The sequence below is a fragment of the Abrus precatorius genome, unplaced genomic scaffold, assembly GCF_003935025.1.
Source record: "Abrus precatorius isolate BTA unplaced genomic scaffold, Abrus_2018 Scaffold11, whole genome shotgun sequence".
Lineage (NCBI taxonomy): Eukaryota > Viridiplantae > Streptophyta > Magnoliopsida > Fabales > Fabaceae > Abrus > Abrus precatorius.
In genome coordinates, this window is record NW_020874303.1 from 1,374,399 (window position 1) to 1,391,733 (window position 17,335).

A 17,335-nucleotide genomic window follows, 5' to 3' on the forward strand; every position below is an offset into this window, starting at 1 on the left:
AAATAGAATAAAACAAGTCTACTACAGGAAATTCATAAACTATTGCATATATAGTACTTGAAAAGAAAAACTATAGAAGGAAGAATTTGAATAATTCTGTATTTGATTGATAATTATAGAGGAGACTTTTACACTATATTTATTGGCTAACTCTATCCTAATTATAGTAATTACAAGAGGGTCATATCAAATAAAAAAAATGCACAAATCATGGCTAATCAATTTTGTCCTAATTACAAAAAAATACATAAATAATATGACCTAATTATGGTAATCAGAATCTATCTTAATTATAGTAATCATAACACTCATTCTCAAGTCAGTGAATGTGTGTTAATTTAAGTCCAAAGGAGATATATGATGTGGCTATAAGACCATCTAATTTCTCTTTAATGAAGTGTTATCTATCTCTGTGTGCTTGGTTTGATCATGTTGAATCAGATTATGAGTTATGTTAATAGTGGATTTATTATCACATAACAATTTCATAGACTTCAAACTTTACTTTGAGGTCATTTAGAATTAACTTTGTCCATAACCATTCACACACCCCTTGAGGCATAGCTCTAAATTTTGCTTTGACACTTGACCTTGCAATCACTTTTTGGTTTTTACTCCTCCAAAACACTAAAGTATCTCCCAGAAACATATAATATCCTATGATAGATCTCTTGTCCATAATAGATCCTGCATAATTTGCGTCTATGTAGACTTTTATGGATAATTCAGGTATTGAAGAATTCTATTTACTGTTTGCAAATCTCTTTCTCGAGGATCATACATAAATGGGGTAATCACACTTGCAAATATCTATCTGGTGTTAGATAAATTCCCACTAACCTCTAATATTGTGTGTTTTCCACCTTTGGGCTATCCTCATCATTCCTAATCTTGTGATTTTGCTCTATAGGAGTTTCGATGGTTTTGCACCCTAATGGCCTAACTTGACAATTTTCTTAAGAAGGTCAAGGATGTACTTCCTTTGCGAGATAAAGATACCCTGTTGAGTAGGCAACTTTTATTGCAAGAAAATACTTTAACTTCTCAAGGTTCTTCATCTCAAATTGAGCACTTAATCTTTTCTTTAGATTCTGTTTTTCAAGCTTATCATCTCTTACAATTATCATATCATCTACATAAACAAGAAGGAGACTAAGTTTAACATCTCGAAAATGTTTTATAAAAAGAATACTATTACCTTGGCTTTGCTTGTACCCTAATAGCTTGTGTGAACCTGCCAAACTAAGCACGAGAAAATTGCTTAAGCCCATATAATGCCTTTTTCAATCTGTAGACCTTATGCCCTCTATAAATGCTACTATATCCAAGTGAAATCTCCATATACACTTCCTCTTCCAACTCTCCATGTAAGAAAGTATTTTTAACATTGAATTGATGTATTTTTTGACCAAAGTGCAGCTAAGGAAATGATTATCCTTACTATATTTATCTTGGCTACTGAGGCAAATCTTTCCTCATAGTCAATTCCATAGGTTTATGTGTATCCATTCGCGACTAGTTTAACTTTATACTGCTCTAATATACCATTTGACCGATATTTCATAGTATATATCCACATGCAATTCACAATCCTTTTATTCGGGTGGTTCTTGTATTAAAGTAGGAACTCTAATAGAATCAATGGCTGAAATAAAGTTTTGGTGCTACACATAAAGGTGTTTAGAAGACACAAACTTGGATATGGGATATTTTGCTCAAGTTCTTTTTCTTTTTCTCAAGGCAATTGATAATTCATCAAAATTATCTAAGGATCTATGTATAGAATCAAGAATAGGAGTACTTACCTTTGGTTCGAGCAATTGGAGCTATTTTTGGACAAAGTCAGGTTTTTGTCTTTGTTGATATTGGCATCCAAAGAATTTGTCTTCAATTTCCTGTGATTCAGAGTTCTTCCTTTCATCAATGATAATATCGTCCTCAATAGTTAGGTCTTGCAAAAGGGGGAAAATGATGACTCATTGAAGGACTCAACTTCTAAACAACTCTCTCCCTAAAGCTGAGTACTAGTGTAAAAGGATATTGTTTGATGAAAAGTTACGTCCATAAAGATGTAGAAAAGAAAACTTTGTGGATGATACAATTTGTATCCCTTCTTTTTAGAAGAATAACCTATATGTTAGCAACCCATTTAGTTTTAGTTCCTATCTTTAAGGAACATAAAAATAGGAACGTAATATGATCCATATCTCCATTAACAACATTTAGTTTTTTTTTAATTTATGCAAAGGTTGCCTCTGTTAATTTTTGAATTGGGCTTTATGATAGGTAGAGCCCTATAAATATTTCACATTTTCATGGTTTTAAGTCACCCGAATTCGCTCCTCCTTTAGAACAATACACACCATCGATCACGAATCAACTTGCAATGACTGGAGGTTAATATTAATCAATCCATTCTTCGCTTCTGCATAGCTTTGATAGCTTTTTTACACTATAAAGATACACTTGACAGCCCGAAGATCTAATTTTCCTTGATGAGGACTATGAATATGAACAAAAGCACACATCCAAAGTCTCAACTCTAAAGATTAGTTATAATGGGAACAATAGGAAAGAAGGAATTCATAAGTTAGACAAGACTAACACCATTTTGAAATGTGAGAGAGTAACATGTTTATCAAGTAGGCAGCAGTCAAGACAACCTTTCCTCAATAGAACTTTGGGACAGACATTTGGAATAACAATGTTCTAGCAACTTCAAAGGAGTTATGATTTTTCCTTTTCTGCGACTCCATTTTGTTGTGGAGAATCTACACAAGTGAGCTTATGAATAACACTCTTATTTTTGAGAAAGTTGGATAAACTTTGGTTCACATATTCTCCCAAATTGTTTGTGAACCATACTATAAAAATCCTCAAACAATTGGAACACAATTGATTTATCTTTCATGAAAAATATCCATATAACCCTAAAACAGTCATTAATAAAGGAAACAAACCATTTTGCACTAGAGACATTAATATTAGAAGCAGGACTCCATACATCCAAATGAATAAGATCAAATGGTTCAATACTTTTATTATTATTAAGATGAAAAATTTCTCAATGATGGTTAGCAGACTAACAAATATCATTGTATATTAACACAATAAACACTTTGTTAAATAAGCGAGGAAACAAAAACTTTATGATATTGAAAGGAGGATACTCGAGACACCTATGTTGAAGTCAAATTTGAAAAATTTTAGATTTCGAACTTGGATGATGGTTGGAGAAGACCACCTTCTATTTGGTACTACCCTTATCTTCCTTATGTTGTAGATAGAATAACCTTTCTTGTTTCTTAGCAATTCCAATTGTCCTCCCCGTAGCAAAATCTTGAAAAACAATGGGAGTTAAAAAAAGGTTAGTACACAAGGTTATTGGAAAGTTTGGGGCCATAGAACACATTATTCAAATTGAAGAGAAGTTTAAAACTTGACGTTACCACATCCGGTAACAAGAGTATGTGTCTCATTGGCTATAGTGATGTGATTTTAATCATATAAAGGGGAATAGGATGAAAAATAAAGGGTGAGGTATTATGTTATCAGTAACACCAAAATTAATAATTGAGAGATCTTTAGTACCAAAAGAATTAAAGGTTGAGAAGATAAAATTCTTAACAAACATGGTTAGAGAACAAGTATCAAATGACTTACTAAAGGATTCCATGAGTGTTTGCAAATGTTCCAATTCTATCTTACTAACAGCTAAGACTTCTTCAGTTTGCAACACTGGAGGATCTTCACTAGCAATCTTAGAGTCAAAGGTTTCTTGATTGGCATGTCTTTGTTAGATACCCTTGAACCTCTAAAGTGTCTATGAAGTTTAAAGCAAGTCTCCTTGATGTGGTCAGACCTTTTATAATAGGTGCATCAGCACTCCTCTTGATTAGACTTCATGGAAGGCCAAGGTTGAACCTTCAATGGATTATTCTTCTAACATTACTGTCCTACGACTCTCTTCACCAAGAAAGCTTTTCCTTGCCCAAAATTTGAACTTGGATGGGATTGAATCTAGGGTTCAAGCAGGAGAGGAATTTAAAGATCCTTGCTTTCTGAGTAAATTTTGTCAAAATGGTAATATCTTAATTGCATTTCATTGTCAAATTTTGGTACTAATCTAACTCAATACACAAACTATTTAGAATTTCGTGATATTCAATCACAGACAGAGACCCCTGCTTAGTGTTAAATATTTGATTCTCCATCTCATTACAGGTTGAGATGTTCTTCCCTATTTGAAAAGTTTGTTGCAGAATTTCCCCAACCTACTTGACAATGGCGAAGAAAATATTGTTCCGACTAATTTTAGGAAGCATTGAGTGCCATAACCATGTTATAATGAGAGTCTTCATTAAGTTGGGTCATCCTTTTTTGGGCTTTTCCTTTAATGTGAGTTAACTTCTTTCTTTCCTTTAAGGTTTTGTGAACAAGTTGTGACCATTGTAGATAATTGTGATCGTCAGCAAGAATTTTGTAAAGCAAGGTCATTAAGACCTAGTGCTTGAGTAGAGATAGGTTTCTTGTTAGCCATTAACACAAATGAAAGCCAAGAAGGTAAGATTTATGAACTAGCAATCAAATAGTTCTGGTTTAAGGTCAACCAACCCCTAAAATAGAACTAGGAAGCTCCGACGACTCATGTGGTGGTAGCAATGTCGTGAACGGTAGAATGAAAATGTACTATTAATAATTTGATTAAAAGAGAAATTGCTCTTAAATAAAATATAAAATTAATAAAGGAAATTCCTAAACTACTGCATATAGAGTAAATTCCTAAAATTAAGAGATTCTCTTGCAACAAATACAAAATCAAATAAGTAATATTATCTCCTAATTATAATATTTAATTCTATTCTTTCAATTCTATTTAAGTCAACCTTTAAATATTCTGACAAAAACAAAAAAACAAAAGAGTATCACATTTTCTTTATTACAAGATGTTTAAAAATGCAAGTAGTCTATCTTGCCTAATATGCTTCATTAAAAGGAATTAGAATTTGAAGTCACTGCCTTAGTCCTTGTTTAAAATGCATGGAATATATATCTCAATTTTGTAATTTATGGTACAATCATGCAAGCTTGCTTCGCACATCATTTGTTTTTATTTGCTCATTAACAGTTTTATATTTGATAATGTTTACATGCTTATCTGCGTAGAAAGGATGACACATTAATATAAGATGAAAATTTATAAGGGTTGATAAAATAATGCTTCACAAAGCCTCCAATATTTCAAAGCATTCAGATTTTCACTAACAATAATCTGAAATAAATACAATGGCAAGAAACCAGTTCACAACTTCACATCTTTACAGACATTTCAATTTTCTCTTGGCTACAAGACAACAACATTGATAAACAGGATAGTTCCTCGTTTTCCTTCTATACAAACTTTTTTTTTTTTTTTCATAAATTGGATTTTTTTTTCCCATATACACATTAGTCATATCCGCAGAAGGCCACAAAAGCCTTGACAGAGAAAGACAAAAATAACAAATCCCCAAGTCATCCTGCACAATGCGGCATGCATGCTGTCGTAGAAACATACCATCCAGCAATTCACTCCAAGTTATTCTTTTCCACTGATAAAACAATTGTTTCTCTACACATCAACAAACTGCTCTCAGCATATTTGGATGATTATTATAATCTATTGACATATCCAGAGAGCCTGCACCTGCTGATAACTGGGCTGCTCCCTTCATCTTTTTACATTTTTTTTCACATATTTGATGAATCAACTTTGTACACCTTTAGATCTCCTATGCAGTAGTTAGCACTCCTAGACCCCATTTATTGTGGCTAGGAACAATATATCGTATAAATGGTTAATCTTTCTCTAGCTTCTCATCCAAATTGCCCTTCGGGCTCTCCAACAAATCACCTGAATACGATCCATCAGGCTGACGAATGCATATATTCAAATTGCTCGATAGCAAGTGTTCCTAGATTGTAAGCAAAGAGAAAAATAGTCAGATAATTCCTTGAAATGAAATGTTAAAGGAATAAATTGATTGATTAATGCGGCCTTCGCACAAGAGAACCAGTAAATTTTAGTCTAACAGTATAGCAATTTCACGTTGCAACTGAAAAGTGAACTAAAAGCTCACATATGACATCATAATTCACAATCAAGCAATCCTCATAGCCGTCTTGGAAATTATTTGACCAATTTATAAGTTGAGTTCTACATATAAAACAACTCTAAGCTCAAGTCTGGCAATTCATGTGAATAGATAATCAGTGCAATATTTATAATACAGTTCTCATAACTAGTGCAGCTCACGTCTGCAACACTCAAGCCTCTACAGGTAGGTTGCCTCTGACTTACCACTTCAAAATTAATAAGAAAATGCTATAGATTTTGATAATTTCAATAAGAACGTGATAGGATGCACAACCTAAAACTTCCAACAAATAATATGGACTCATCAACTTTTCTTTTTTTCTGAATCTCACTTGTCAATGTTTCATCCCAATCACTAACTAAAAGTTGAAGGTGAAATTGTATAAACCATATCCAATTTCAAATCCAGTAATTGTTTTTAAAATGTGCAAGATGTCCAAGATCAGGACTAATATGTCTGGCCAATATCTTTTAATAGCTGCAATCAATTTAGACATGCAGTCAAATATTACCTGGTCACCAGTATCTTGGCCCTCTGAATGAAAGAGAATTGGCCGGCACCGCTTGTCTTCATTCATTAAGCTTGAATTCTGAAAATGCATCACAAGAGCAGCCTTTCCTTGTATCCGTGCATATGCCAGTGAAGCAACTTTTTCGCTATTAAACTTTTCCCATTTCTTCCCATTAAGTGCCTAAATAAATTTCCATGACAGACTTCTTAAAACTTGAAGTGCACAAAACTTATCCGACCAGGACAAGTTTAATAATTGCAAATTACTAAAAATTACCAATATATTCAACCTTCTATTCATATGTACTTTTTAAAAATATCAGAATAATTCCATACAGACATTTATTCTAATGAAATAATGCACATTTAAGGAATTAAGGAAATCCTTACATAACAGAAATATGACGCCAGATATGCAAAAGTTAAATTTTTTTAACCTTATAGAAGGGGATGATGTGTGAAGGAGACACCATGTTGATGAAAGCATAACCCACATTACACTTATTCTACAAGCAAAATCAGGGATAAGGAAGTAAGTCATCAGGGCAGGAGAAATCCCTCAATCCTAATTTCAAAGATATGTAGGATGTGTATACCTTAAAGTCAATTGGCAAGTAGAGAAAGTCATAAGTACCCCGGTGATTCTCATCAATTGCAGCAAGCAGCATTTTTGAAGTGTACCTAAAAAGCAATCACAACAGACACATTAAGAAATTCATCAGTCACCATCCTAATCAAATTGGTAGTGTCTTGATCATATCACTAGGATACTTGTTTAGTAGTTCTTACTTGTTAGGAATATTCTTAATCATCAAAGTAGTCCTTGTATCTTCACCACTAATGATTTTGTCTAGATCAAGCTGGTACAGCTTCTTACTATCAATTTGGTTCCCACTATTGTCCGGTCGCCTACTGCGTCCCCGTTCAGCTAAACCCTCCATATTAATTGCTCCTGGTCCAGAGTAAGAAGCATTTCCTGGGAACAAGGAACCATGCCTAGGCAGTGACATCATTCTGAAATTAGGTGAACTAATTTCAGTAGTATTTCCTGAAAGACCAATGCCAACTCCTAAAGAAGCACGATTACCCATGTTCACCATAAAACTCCTGTCACTGTTATTCAAGTTTCCAAATGCAACCGGGTTCATGAGAGAAGCTTCAGGTGACTCCGGAAAGTAGCTAAAATGCCTATCAAGAGGAAGGCCAGATGGAGCAGATCCTACATGATGATGGGACTGGGAGCCAAGAAAAGTACTGTGATGACTAGTATATGGGAAACCCTGCCTTTGGCCACTAGATGTAAATGGAAGCCCCACAGAAGACGATGACCAGGCAGATGTGTTTGAATGGTCTGAATAAGGAGTTGGGCTTCCCCAAAGAAATTGAGGACCAGATAGTGTCCCAATACTAGATGCACTTGAACTTGATTCACCAAAAGTTGATATAGGCCGAGGACTTGCATTTACTTTTTGCTCAGGAAAGGACACAGAATGCTGAAAAGCTGCTCCTTGTGTTGATCCAGAGTTTGCAAACATCTGATTTGCAGACCTTCCAGGGTCCTTGCCAATTGGTGCAATCTTGGCAGATGTTGATGCATGTGGGGAAAGAATTGCAGCCAATCCAGGCAAATGGTTGGAATGGGAAGTATTCATAGGGCTGGTATGACCCAAACCAGGGGACTTGCTAAAGGAACCTAATGGATTATGTTCAACTGGACTACCAAATTGTGCCCAGCTACCTGAAAAAGTTGCCAATTAATTTAGCTTGTAACTGAGGATACCTTTCTAAAATGATAAACTAGAACTGCACATGAGAAAGAAGACTGGATTAAGAGATATTTACCAGGAGGGGAGTTGGCCACAGGTGAATCTACTTGATGCCTAAAAGTTCGAGCTTCATCTTGTTCCAGTTCTTGACTCAGTTGTTGCATCAAGCTAACAAGAGAAAATGCATTACTAGTTTTTTATAAGTTTAATTATGTAGATAATAACATTGTCAGTAGCATAAGGACATATAGTGTAATATTAGCCGAAACCATAACAAGGAAAGTTAATGCCAAAAATGATGGGAAGAAAACAGGCACAAGAGACAAAAAGACAAAAGCCTAAGCATCATGTCTAAAAGAATGATCAGAGAAAAGCAATTGATCAATAATTACACATGCACACTGTACACGATTAAAAAAAAAACTAAAAACTAAGAGGAAAAGGCATGTAGCCAGAGTTCCTGAGCAAGCGGGAAAAAAAGATCATCAGAAGAAATAACAGTGCCCTTCTTCATCCACCAGAGTGCATTACTACAAATTGATGCAAAAGGAATGGTGAAAGTGACTTAATTTCATAAGTCAATTTCTTTTTACATCCTACTTTTATATTTATACGGGTTTAGAAGCTTACAAATTGATCACCAAAGTAACACTAGTTAGTACTTACAAAGCCAACTGTAAACCCCAATACATTACTGCAGTTTATCATGTACGTGAAATGAAGATGGTATGAAAACATGAAAGGTGTGAAAGCCAAAGGAGATAGGACACCTGAACAAAATCCATGTTTTGAAACTGAAATTCACCGACACATTTAGAATATTTGGAAGATCTCTTTAGAATTGCAAACTTTTAAAGGATGTGAGCGTAAATGAACAGTTGATTCAAGAATTTGATGGATGATTAGAACTACATTATTTCTTTACACTTTCCACATTTAACCATCCAGTCTGTTTTCCATGAAAGCAAAATCAACTAATTTATTTGATATATAATGCAACTTACAGATATTCAAGGATGTACCACCATTGTCAAAACTTTCAAGTATGTCACTACTATTCTACCATGCACTAAAGAGTTAAACAAGAAGGTCAAAGGAGAAAAATTATTTTTATTGGAAAAACATTTAAAGTATACTAACCAAGATAAAATCCAACTTACTTTCTACGTGCTCCACCAGGGCGGCTAGGTTCAAGTTTTATGCGTTTCCCAGCAATATCACTTCGATTTAATGCTTTAAGTGCTGCCTCTGCTGCTCTCACATCATAAAATTCAATAAACTTGTGGTGTCTCTTATGAGGTGTTTCCCTGATCTGCAATTTAATGCATAAGTTACAACTACTCCAAGCACTAGATTAAATTAAGTGGAGACTAATGAAAACACATTTACATATATTACCTCCTTGACCTCACCATAAGCCCCAAATATTTGACGCAGATCGTCATTTGACACTGATGGATCTAAATTGAACACTACAAGGGTTCCTTGGTTAATATCTTTTTCTGAGGGATTGTCCTGAAACAAGCAGAAGAAAGATGAATAACTCAGAGGCAACATCAGTGATAATCATTCAAACATTAAGTAACACCATAAAATTCAAACCTTAGGAATTGAAAAATGAATATCAAGTTTTCTTCTTCTCAAGGGCTTGTTTTGTAAAGCACGCATGGCTGTGCGAGCAGCTCGAATGTCATAGTAAGATATCATCACAAAGCCCCTATGCTTGCATGCTGTATACAAAGTTCTGATATCCCCATATTGCTATAAATAAAAAAGAAAAAAATCAAAAATAAAAATAGCAAAGTAAACAGAGAAAAACGAGTTCTACAAGCTGTACACAAGTAAGACATTCAATACAAAAAACTCTCTTGGATTGCACCATGTCACTAAATATTATCTAGATGCTTAGGTCAAAATGCCAAACCTTAAAACAAGCGAGACATGAAGTGGGTAATTGAAATAAATCCTAGCATCTGATAAAACAAGCCAAATATTCTCAATTAATTGAAAATCCCCACCCTTTTGTCCCACTAAAAATGATTTATTTATAAAATAATTGGAGAAAAAATACAAAAAGGTTGAGGATAAGATATCCTCCAACAGATACAATAAAAGAAAAAATATAATTTAAGAGCCTCTTGAGTGCACCAAGCTATCCATCATACCAGACACAGAAACATATATCAGGGCTTAGAAAAACCAATAAAAATGCCTGTATTCCTCTCCAACAAGATACACCAGCTGAATAGTATAATCTGCACACTGCCATAATATTAAAACCACCCTATTCTCTCTAAAAACTTTTGTAATGTATCAAGAAAATCATTGAATATCAATATTACCAAACTCAATTGTGTTTAATACTTTTCAAATGTAATTTCCCAAATGACCAAGTAAACCAACTGAGTAAGAATGCAAAATTAAACATGAAAAATCAATATTACCAAACTAAATTATGTTTAAACATAGCTCTATTATCAAAGGATTGACTCAATGTAAATGCACTCAATTAGTGATCTAATTCATAGACATAAACGCAACTAAGAAGTAAATGCATCTTACAACACACATTAATTATTAAACATGTTAAAAAGTAAATATAATACTATGGAAGCATTAGATAAATGTACAATACCTCAAATAGTGTTCGTAATTCAGAGTCCTCAACATTACTGTTGATGTTTCGAACAAATAATGTCCTTGATGGATGCTCTCCATAGGGATGCTCCCCAGCAACTGTTCCCACGCCATTTGGGATTGCATAGTGACCAATACCATTTGAAGCAACTCCATCTGAAATGTTTATCTTTGACATAACAATATTAAGGCTCTCTTGGTCAAAATCCATCTCAAATCCCCCTCCATTGACAAACATATCACTTTCATCCAAATCCTCCAATTGGCTGGGCAATTTACTGAGGTCAAAATCATCCATTATTCCAGCTAAAAGCTCCTCTTCATCATCAGGAAGCATGTTTCCAATTGCACTGGTTTCGAAATCATCAAAAGGATCATGTCCCTCATCATCCTCTTTATGAACTTTATCTAATGTTAGCATGTTATCATCAACTGGTTGACCATAATGTTCAGAATCAGTCAAATCTACTGCATGTCAACAACAAAATGAGAAGAAAAATAGGTCTCAATAATCATTTTGACTGATTCTATTATGTTCTATCAAAAACATCAAAATTTAATCATACACTTTTCATGTGGAAGAACAGGCAGTGAACTAGAAAACAAGCTAACATCACTTGAATCATGGAATATATCGGTGGCATGCGGTATTCCCCATGCACTGCTTCCCACCCTTTTTGGAATATTAAGTAAGGAAATCCCTGATGGGCCTACAGAAACAACATAAAAATTAGTTTAAAAAAATCTCTACTCAAGAATTTATGTACTACATATGAAGTAAGAGGAGGCACCTGCAGCACCATGACCAGACAATGAATCCCCAGAATGTTTGTCCATTTTCAGTCACTTTCTACTAACACTGAAATGTGACAAAAAAACAATAAAGGAACAAAATAGTGTCAGATTCCTTAATATCTATAATTTGAAGACATCATAAAAATACTAGGAACCAATGTGCCATAAATGAAGAAACAGTCACAATCAAGTAAAATACATCACTATTTAGTCTCACAAAAGACCAACAGATATTTCCTTGTAGTTTTACCATTTTCTTGACTTTATCTCACCTAGTGAGTCTAGTGAGAGGAGGAAGATGCAATCATTTGTATAACATCTGGTGCACATGTTACAAGTTATAACCACTATCAACAAAAAAAATCATTCATATAACATTTCCCTCCCCCTTTTTCAGAATTTAAAAAATCAAAATTGGAGGTAGTTTCTGAGACTTCTATCTACTGTGCACCACCCATACTTCGACCAACATCCACCCACCCACCCTTCTCTCTATTTTGTACCCCAACACCCACCCATCTCATGCAATATTTCTGGTAACACCACCAATTTTCTTTCTTAACTCTGAATCACCTCTATTTTGAACTTTGAACCCTCAACCTCCTCTGTTATTCTCCTTGCAACCCCCACCCTCACTTTTATTGAATGTTTGAAGAGTATTTTAAATATGAATGTTTTTTGAATTTTATTTGTTTCCTTGACTTTTATTGTTATGTACTTATAAATTTTGCTTAAGACCTATGTCTTTTTATTGTAAATTATGAACATGTAATGACTTTTGAGTAATTTTTTCTATTTTTGAGCATTTATATATCTATAGTGTAAATCATTTAATCTGAATAAAAAAATTCTAAATAGTAGACCATCTCTTTATGTGCTATGCCACTATTGTTTCTAGGGTCAGCCACTATCACAGATTGATAATTGTGGAACCAAACTAAAAAATCAACCATAGTAGTCAGTTCAAACTTTCCCTTCTACCCTTTATGCCTCCAAACAAAAGAGATCTAATTTCCATGTCCTTGCCCTTTCTATTATTTTCACTCTTTAATTCTAATTTGTTCCATTAAGCTCAACTATTTCAAACAAGATGCTAAAGTATCTGATTAAGAAAAGTTTATTTTCAACTTAATCAAAATCAAAACAGTTTGCCTCCGTTCTTTACTCACAAAAGCACAATCCTAATGTATTATAGGAATGCTATTGAGAGATTAAACTATGGACAAAACTCAAGTGCAATTCCTTAAGTACTACTAGTGTTGTTCTCAAATTAAAATAAAAAATCTACCTCGGTAACCTATATCACCATAAATGCCAACCTTTATTGTGCAAGTTACCGAGGTAAAACTCTAATTACCGAGTTACAAAAGATTCTGTACTTAAATTTGTCCTTAAAGAATTTCATAACTGACACAAGACCACAGAATCAACTTTGTTCAAACACAAACAATAAACTAAAGTTTCTCACAAGAATTATCAGCATAGTAGCCGTAACTGCACAAGAATCAAATATCAAATAACAGGAAAGACAAATTAGAGAGGTTAAAGAAAACCAAATAAAGAACGCTTAGTAGCTGATGCATTTCACAAAAGGGTAAGAAAAAGACTACATAGTCAACTCAATGGTCAAACAAAAAATTCCCCAGAAAAAATTAATCAACTTCACCCAAACCCAGAAAGGAAAATTCAACACACACACACACACACATACAAACACAGAGTTACTCTCAGATTACCCAAAAAAAAAGGGTTTATCATCACCAATCAAAAATTCAAGCTTATGCACCTAAATAACAAAGACCCACTTGCCAGTTAACCCGATCAAGTGCACAAAAACCAAAATTTCAAAGGAAAAAAAATTTACTCACCCCAAATACTTGAAATGCGTGAATTTAGGGGGAAACAAAGGAAGGAAGAAGAAAAGTACCTTGTGCAAGAGGAGGGGCTAGAGGGAGTTCATGGAGGAATGTTATTGAGGAGTGAAGAAGTTGTGATGATCACGGAAATTGAGAAGAGAAGGGTAAGAGTTTCCGTAGAAGCAGAGAAATTTCTTCCTTCTACTCTTCTACTTCCTCCTCTGTCGCCGGGAAACCAGAGAGCAAGAGTGAGAGAAATTTTCCCGGAAAATCAAAGAAAAGAAAAGAAAAGAAAACACTGAACAAGAGAATGATTGGAGGGAAGAAAGACATGCACATGAAAATTAATGAATTATTATTATTGTTGTTATTATTATTATTATACGACGTTGAGAAAGTAATATAAAATTTGTCGTAAAATAGAGTACTTTATTGATAAAAATGGACACAATGAATAATAATAATAATATAATAATAATTATTATTATTATTATGATCTATTTTCTTCTGTTTATTTTTCTTTTCTCACATTCTGCCACATTTGAATTGTATTTCGCGTCCGTTGACACGAATGCTCCATATTCAACACTCGTCGAGTTCTCAAGCTTGAAAGTTTATATTATCCAAAATAATAATAATAATAATAATATGATAATGCAAAATGTAAAATGTATATTTAAAAATTATAGATCTCGATGCTTTTATTTTGGAATTTAAACCCATGAATAAATAATAAATAATATATCGTTAAATTTTGGATATTAATTTATCCAGTTGATTTATAGTTTCTTTTTTTTTATGAGTTTGTTTAGGATTTTGTGTGAGAAATACAATTCATTCAATTGCTAATATTCATAATATTACAAAATAATAATTAAATAATTATATTAAAGATTAAGATGTTCTCTTAAATGAATTTAAAACTATAGAAACAATTGCAGATATAGTTTGTACAATGTGTCAATAACATGTTGATTCAAGTGGATTTATGTTAAATAAATATTTAATTTGTACCTTTTTAATAAATCGTAATTAATTTGTTTTTATATTCCTTTGGTTTATCGAAATAATATTTAAGTATTTAAGAACATTCATCATTAAAAAAATGAAAAAAAAATATAACACATGTTTAGTTCAATTTTTTTAGTGAATAAATTTCCAACAATTTTTTTTCATACTAATTAAAATAGTTAATTATTTCTTTAAAATAAATAAAATTAAATATGCACATAACCTCTTAAAACAGATACTAGTTCACTTTTTTTTAACGTGGTTGAAAAAAATTTCTCAAAGTATTAGTTACATATTAGTAAAAGTATTCGGATAATAAAAATAACAGACACAGAATTACATCTTTCACACCATTTATAACATTAAAATTAGTGTATTACTGTTTAAAGGTTTAAACTCCAACAAATCATGTTAGTTAACCCATTAATCCATATGAGTCTCTTGTTATTTTAAATATATTTATTATCACTTTTTCTTTTGGAAGAATTACTTGAAGAATCGTGTTATAATATTTTATTTTATGCAAAATTAATTTATTGTGGGATTAGGAAAAAAATTGATCTATTTCAAGTTTATAAAAATAATACTTAAAATGGATAAAGTCTATTTTTTATAATCTTAACTTGCAGTGAACTTAATTGAATCAAACTAAGAAGATATGATTTAAGTTTAAACTTAAAATTTATTTTTTAATTATTTAAAATTTAAATTCTAAACTTTAGGCTTAGTGAGGTAGGGAATATCATTTTATAAAATTATATCGAACCTCGTTGATATTGGAAATCAGGATGTAACTTACAAATAAAATAAGAAAAAATAACGAATAATATTTTTTTAAAAAAATTCAGCTTAAGCTAAAATAAGTAAGTATTAAGTTATATATAAGTGAGTTAACATGTTTACATCGTTAAATATATTTTTTAATTAATTAATGGTTTCAATCTTTTATCTTTATTTAATAATATTGATTTTTATATATTTATATTTTAATCTTCTAAAAAATTTATAAAATTGTTTTTTAGATCTTTAAAATTTATTATTTTAAATATTCATAGGATTATATTAATAGTCATTTTTTATTTTTATTTTTAACACAACTCTTGCATGTATTTATGTGATAATTTTAAGAATTAAAACTTTCATGTGTACTAATGCAGTTTTAATTTGTAATAAAAAGAATTTGAATTAATATATTATTTTAGATTTTTAAGACTCTTTACAAACTAGTTCATAATTTTTAAAATTAAAACTTTCACATTTATTTTCAAAGTCTTGGTTCCTCATAAAAATTAACTTTTGTATTGATAAATTATTCAATGTCATTTTAAATGTTCCATGAGCCTTTCATACATACTAGTTGCATCTGTACAATATAATATTTACAAAATTATCTTAAGTTATTTTAACCTTGTTCATGCAAAAGTTAAAAAAAAATATAGCTCATTAAATAGATATTACTTAAACACAATAATGAATTTGTTTAAACAAGAATACTTTTATCTTAAACAAAATTTACCTAGTTTAAGCAAATTGTGCAGACATAAAAATTCTGCAATTTTAGCTTAAACAAAAAAAAAATATCTTTAAATAAAAATTGATAAAAAAATTTATGAAACTCAAGCTCACAATGAAAGTCTCTTAGATGCAAGTCTGATGAAACCCACTGTTTAAGTTTAATAATTAGTAACAAAGGCTAAAAAGACTTATTAGAAGGTTAGTTAGTATTTTATATAAAATAAGCTTTGGATAGTTTGTTAAAGGAGATAAGGATTAGATTATTTTAGCTATTCTATATTTAAGTAGTCAATTTTGGTTATTAAGAGATGGCTTTGGGAATAAAAGAAGAAAGAATTTCATTCTTTAGGAGAAGTTGTTGCTCTTGGAGGGATTCTTGTAATCCTAATTTTTCAAATAATTAATACAAGTTCTTTTTCATCTTTAATTCTTCCTAAATTTTATCTTTAAACTCTAACAATTTTGTATTGTTATCCATATATAAAATTAGTTTAAGCAAATATTATATAGTTTAAGCAAAATTTATAAAGAATGATTGTCCAATGTCTTTTAATGCTCAACTATATTTTTTTATCCTTATTCTAATTTAGTCAAATTATTTATTATTAAAAAATTAGGATGAGTATATAATGTTTTCAAATTTAATTAGTTTTATTTATAAAAATCATAATTTAAAATACGATAATACTAAGAAAGTATAATTATTTAAGTAACTAGATTTAAAAAACAGGTTTGCATGTAATAAAGAAAAAATAAGAAAGAACGGAAGTAAAATAAGAAAAAATTAAATAAAACTTCTATTACACTATTTTAACTAAAAATTATCTTATTCTAGGCTTAAATATTTCTTTTAAACTTTTAACTTTAAATTTTAATAACTAACAATGAATATATTAAACTTAACTATTAGAAATATAAAAAAAAAATTAAATTTAAACTAGCTTTAGAAACAAAGATAAAATAAAATGAGTTTGATAATTTTTACCTTCAAAATTATTACAATTATATTTTTAAAAGATATTTATTATAAAAGTTACTTTAAAGAATTTATTTTAAATATATAATATTTTGAAAATTTTAATTTACAAATTTTTTTTAAAATTAAAAT

The 17,335-nt window shown here is 31.3% G+C and overlaps 1 protein-coding gene across 4 annotated transcripts; it reads right to left on the reverse strand.

Annotated features, from left to right (window-relative positions):
• Positions 1 to 5,175: 5,175 nt before the first annotated feature.
• LOC113856561 (protein MEI2-like 2) lies at positions 5,176 to 14,072 on the reverse strand. 4 transcript variants are annotated; one of them, XM_027488420.1, is made up of 13 exons: positions 13,773 to 14,072; positions 11,842 to 11,909; positions 11,617 to 11,760; positions 11,049 to 11,518; positions 10,016 to 10,174; positions 9,812 to 9,928; positions 9,574 to 9,725; positions 8,490 to 8,581; positions 7,437 to 8,385; positions 7,244 to 7,328; positions 7,085 to 7,153; positions 6,649 to 6,828; positions 5,176 to 5,954 (listed from the first exon to the last, which is right to left on the reverse strand). In XM_027488420.1, the coding sequence occupies exons 2-13, from the start codon at positions 11,885 to 11,887 to the stop codon at positions 5,838 to 5,840; spliced, it is 2,580 nt and encodes an 859-aa protein (XP_027344221.1). In that variant the 5' UTR covers positions 11,888 to 11,909; positions 13,773 to 14,072; the 3' UTR covers positions 5,176 to 5,837. The 4 variants fall into 4 exon arrangements, with proteins under 4 accessions (XP_027344221.1, XP_027344222.1, XP_027344223.1 ...); XM_027488421.1 differs by having other exon boundaries at positions 5,236 to 5,954; positions 11,617 to 11,751; positions 13,773 to 14,027; XM_027488422.1 differs by having other exon boundaries at positions 5,236 to 5,954; positions 11,049 to 11,482; positions 13,773 to 14,027.
• Between the last annotated feature and the right edge of the window lie 3,263 nt (positions 14,073 to 17,335).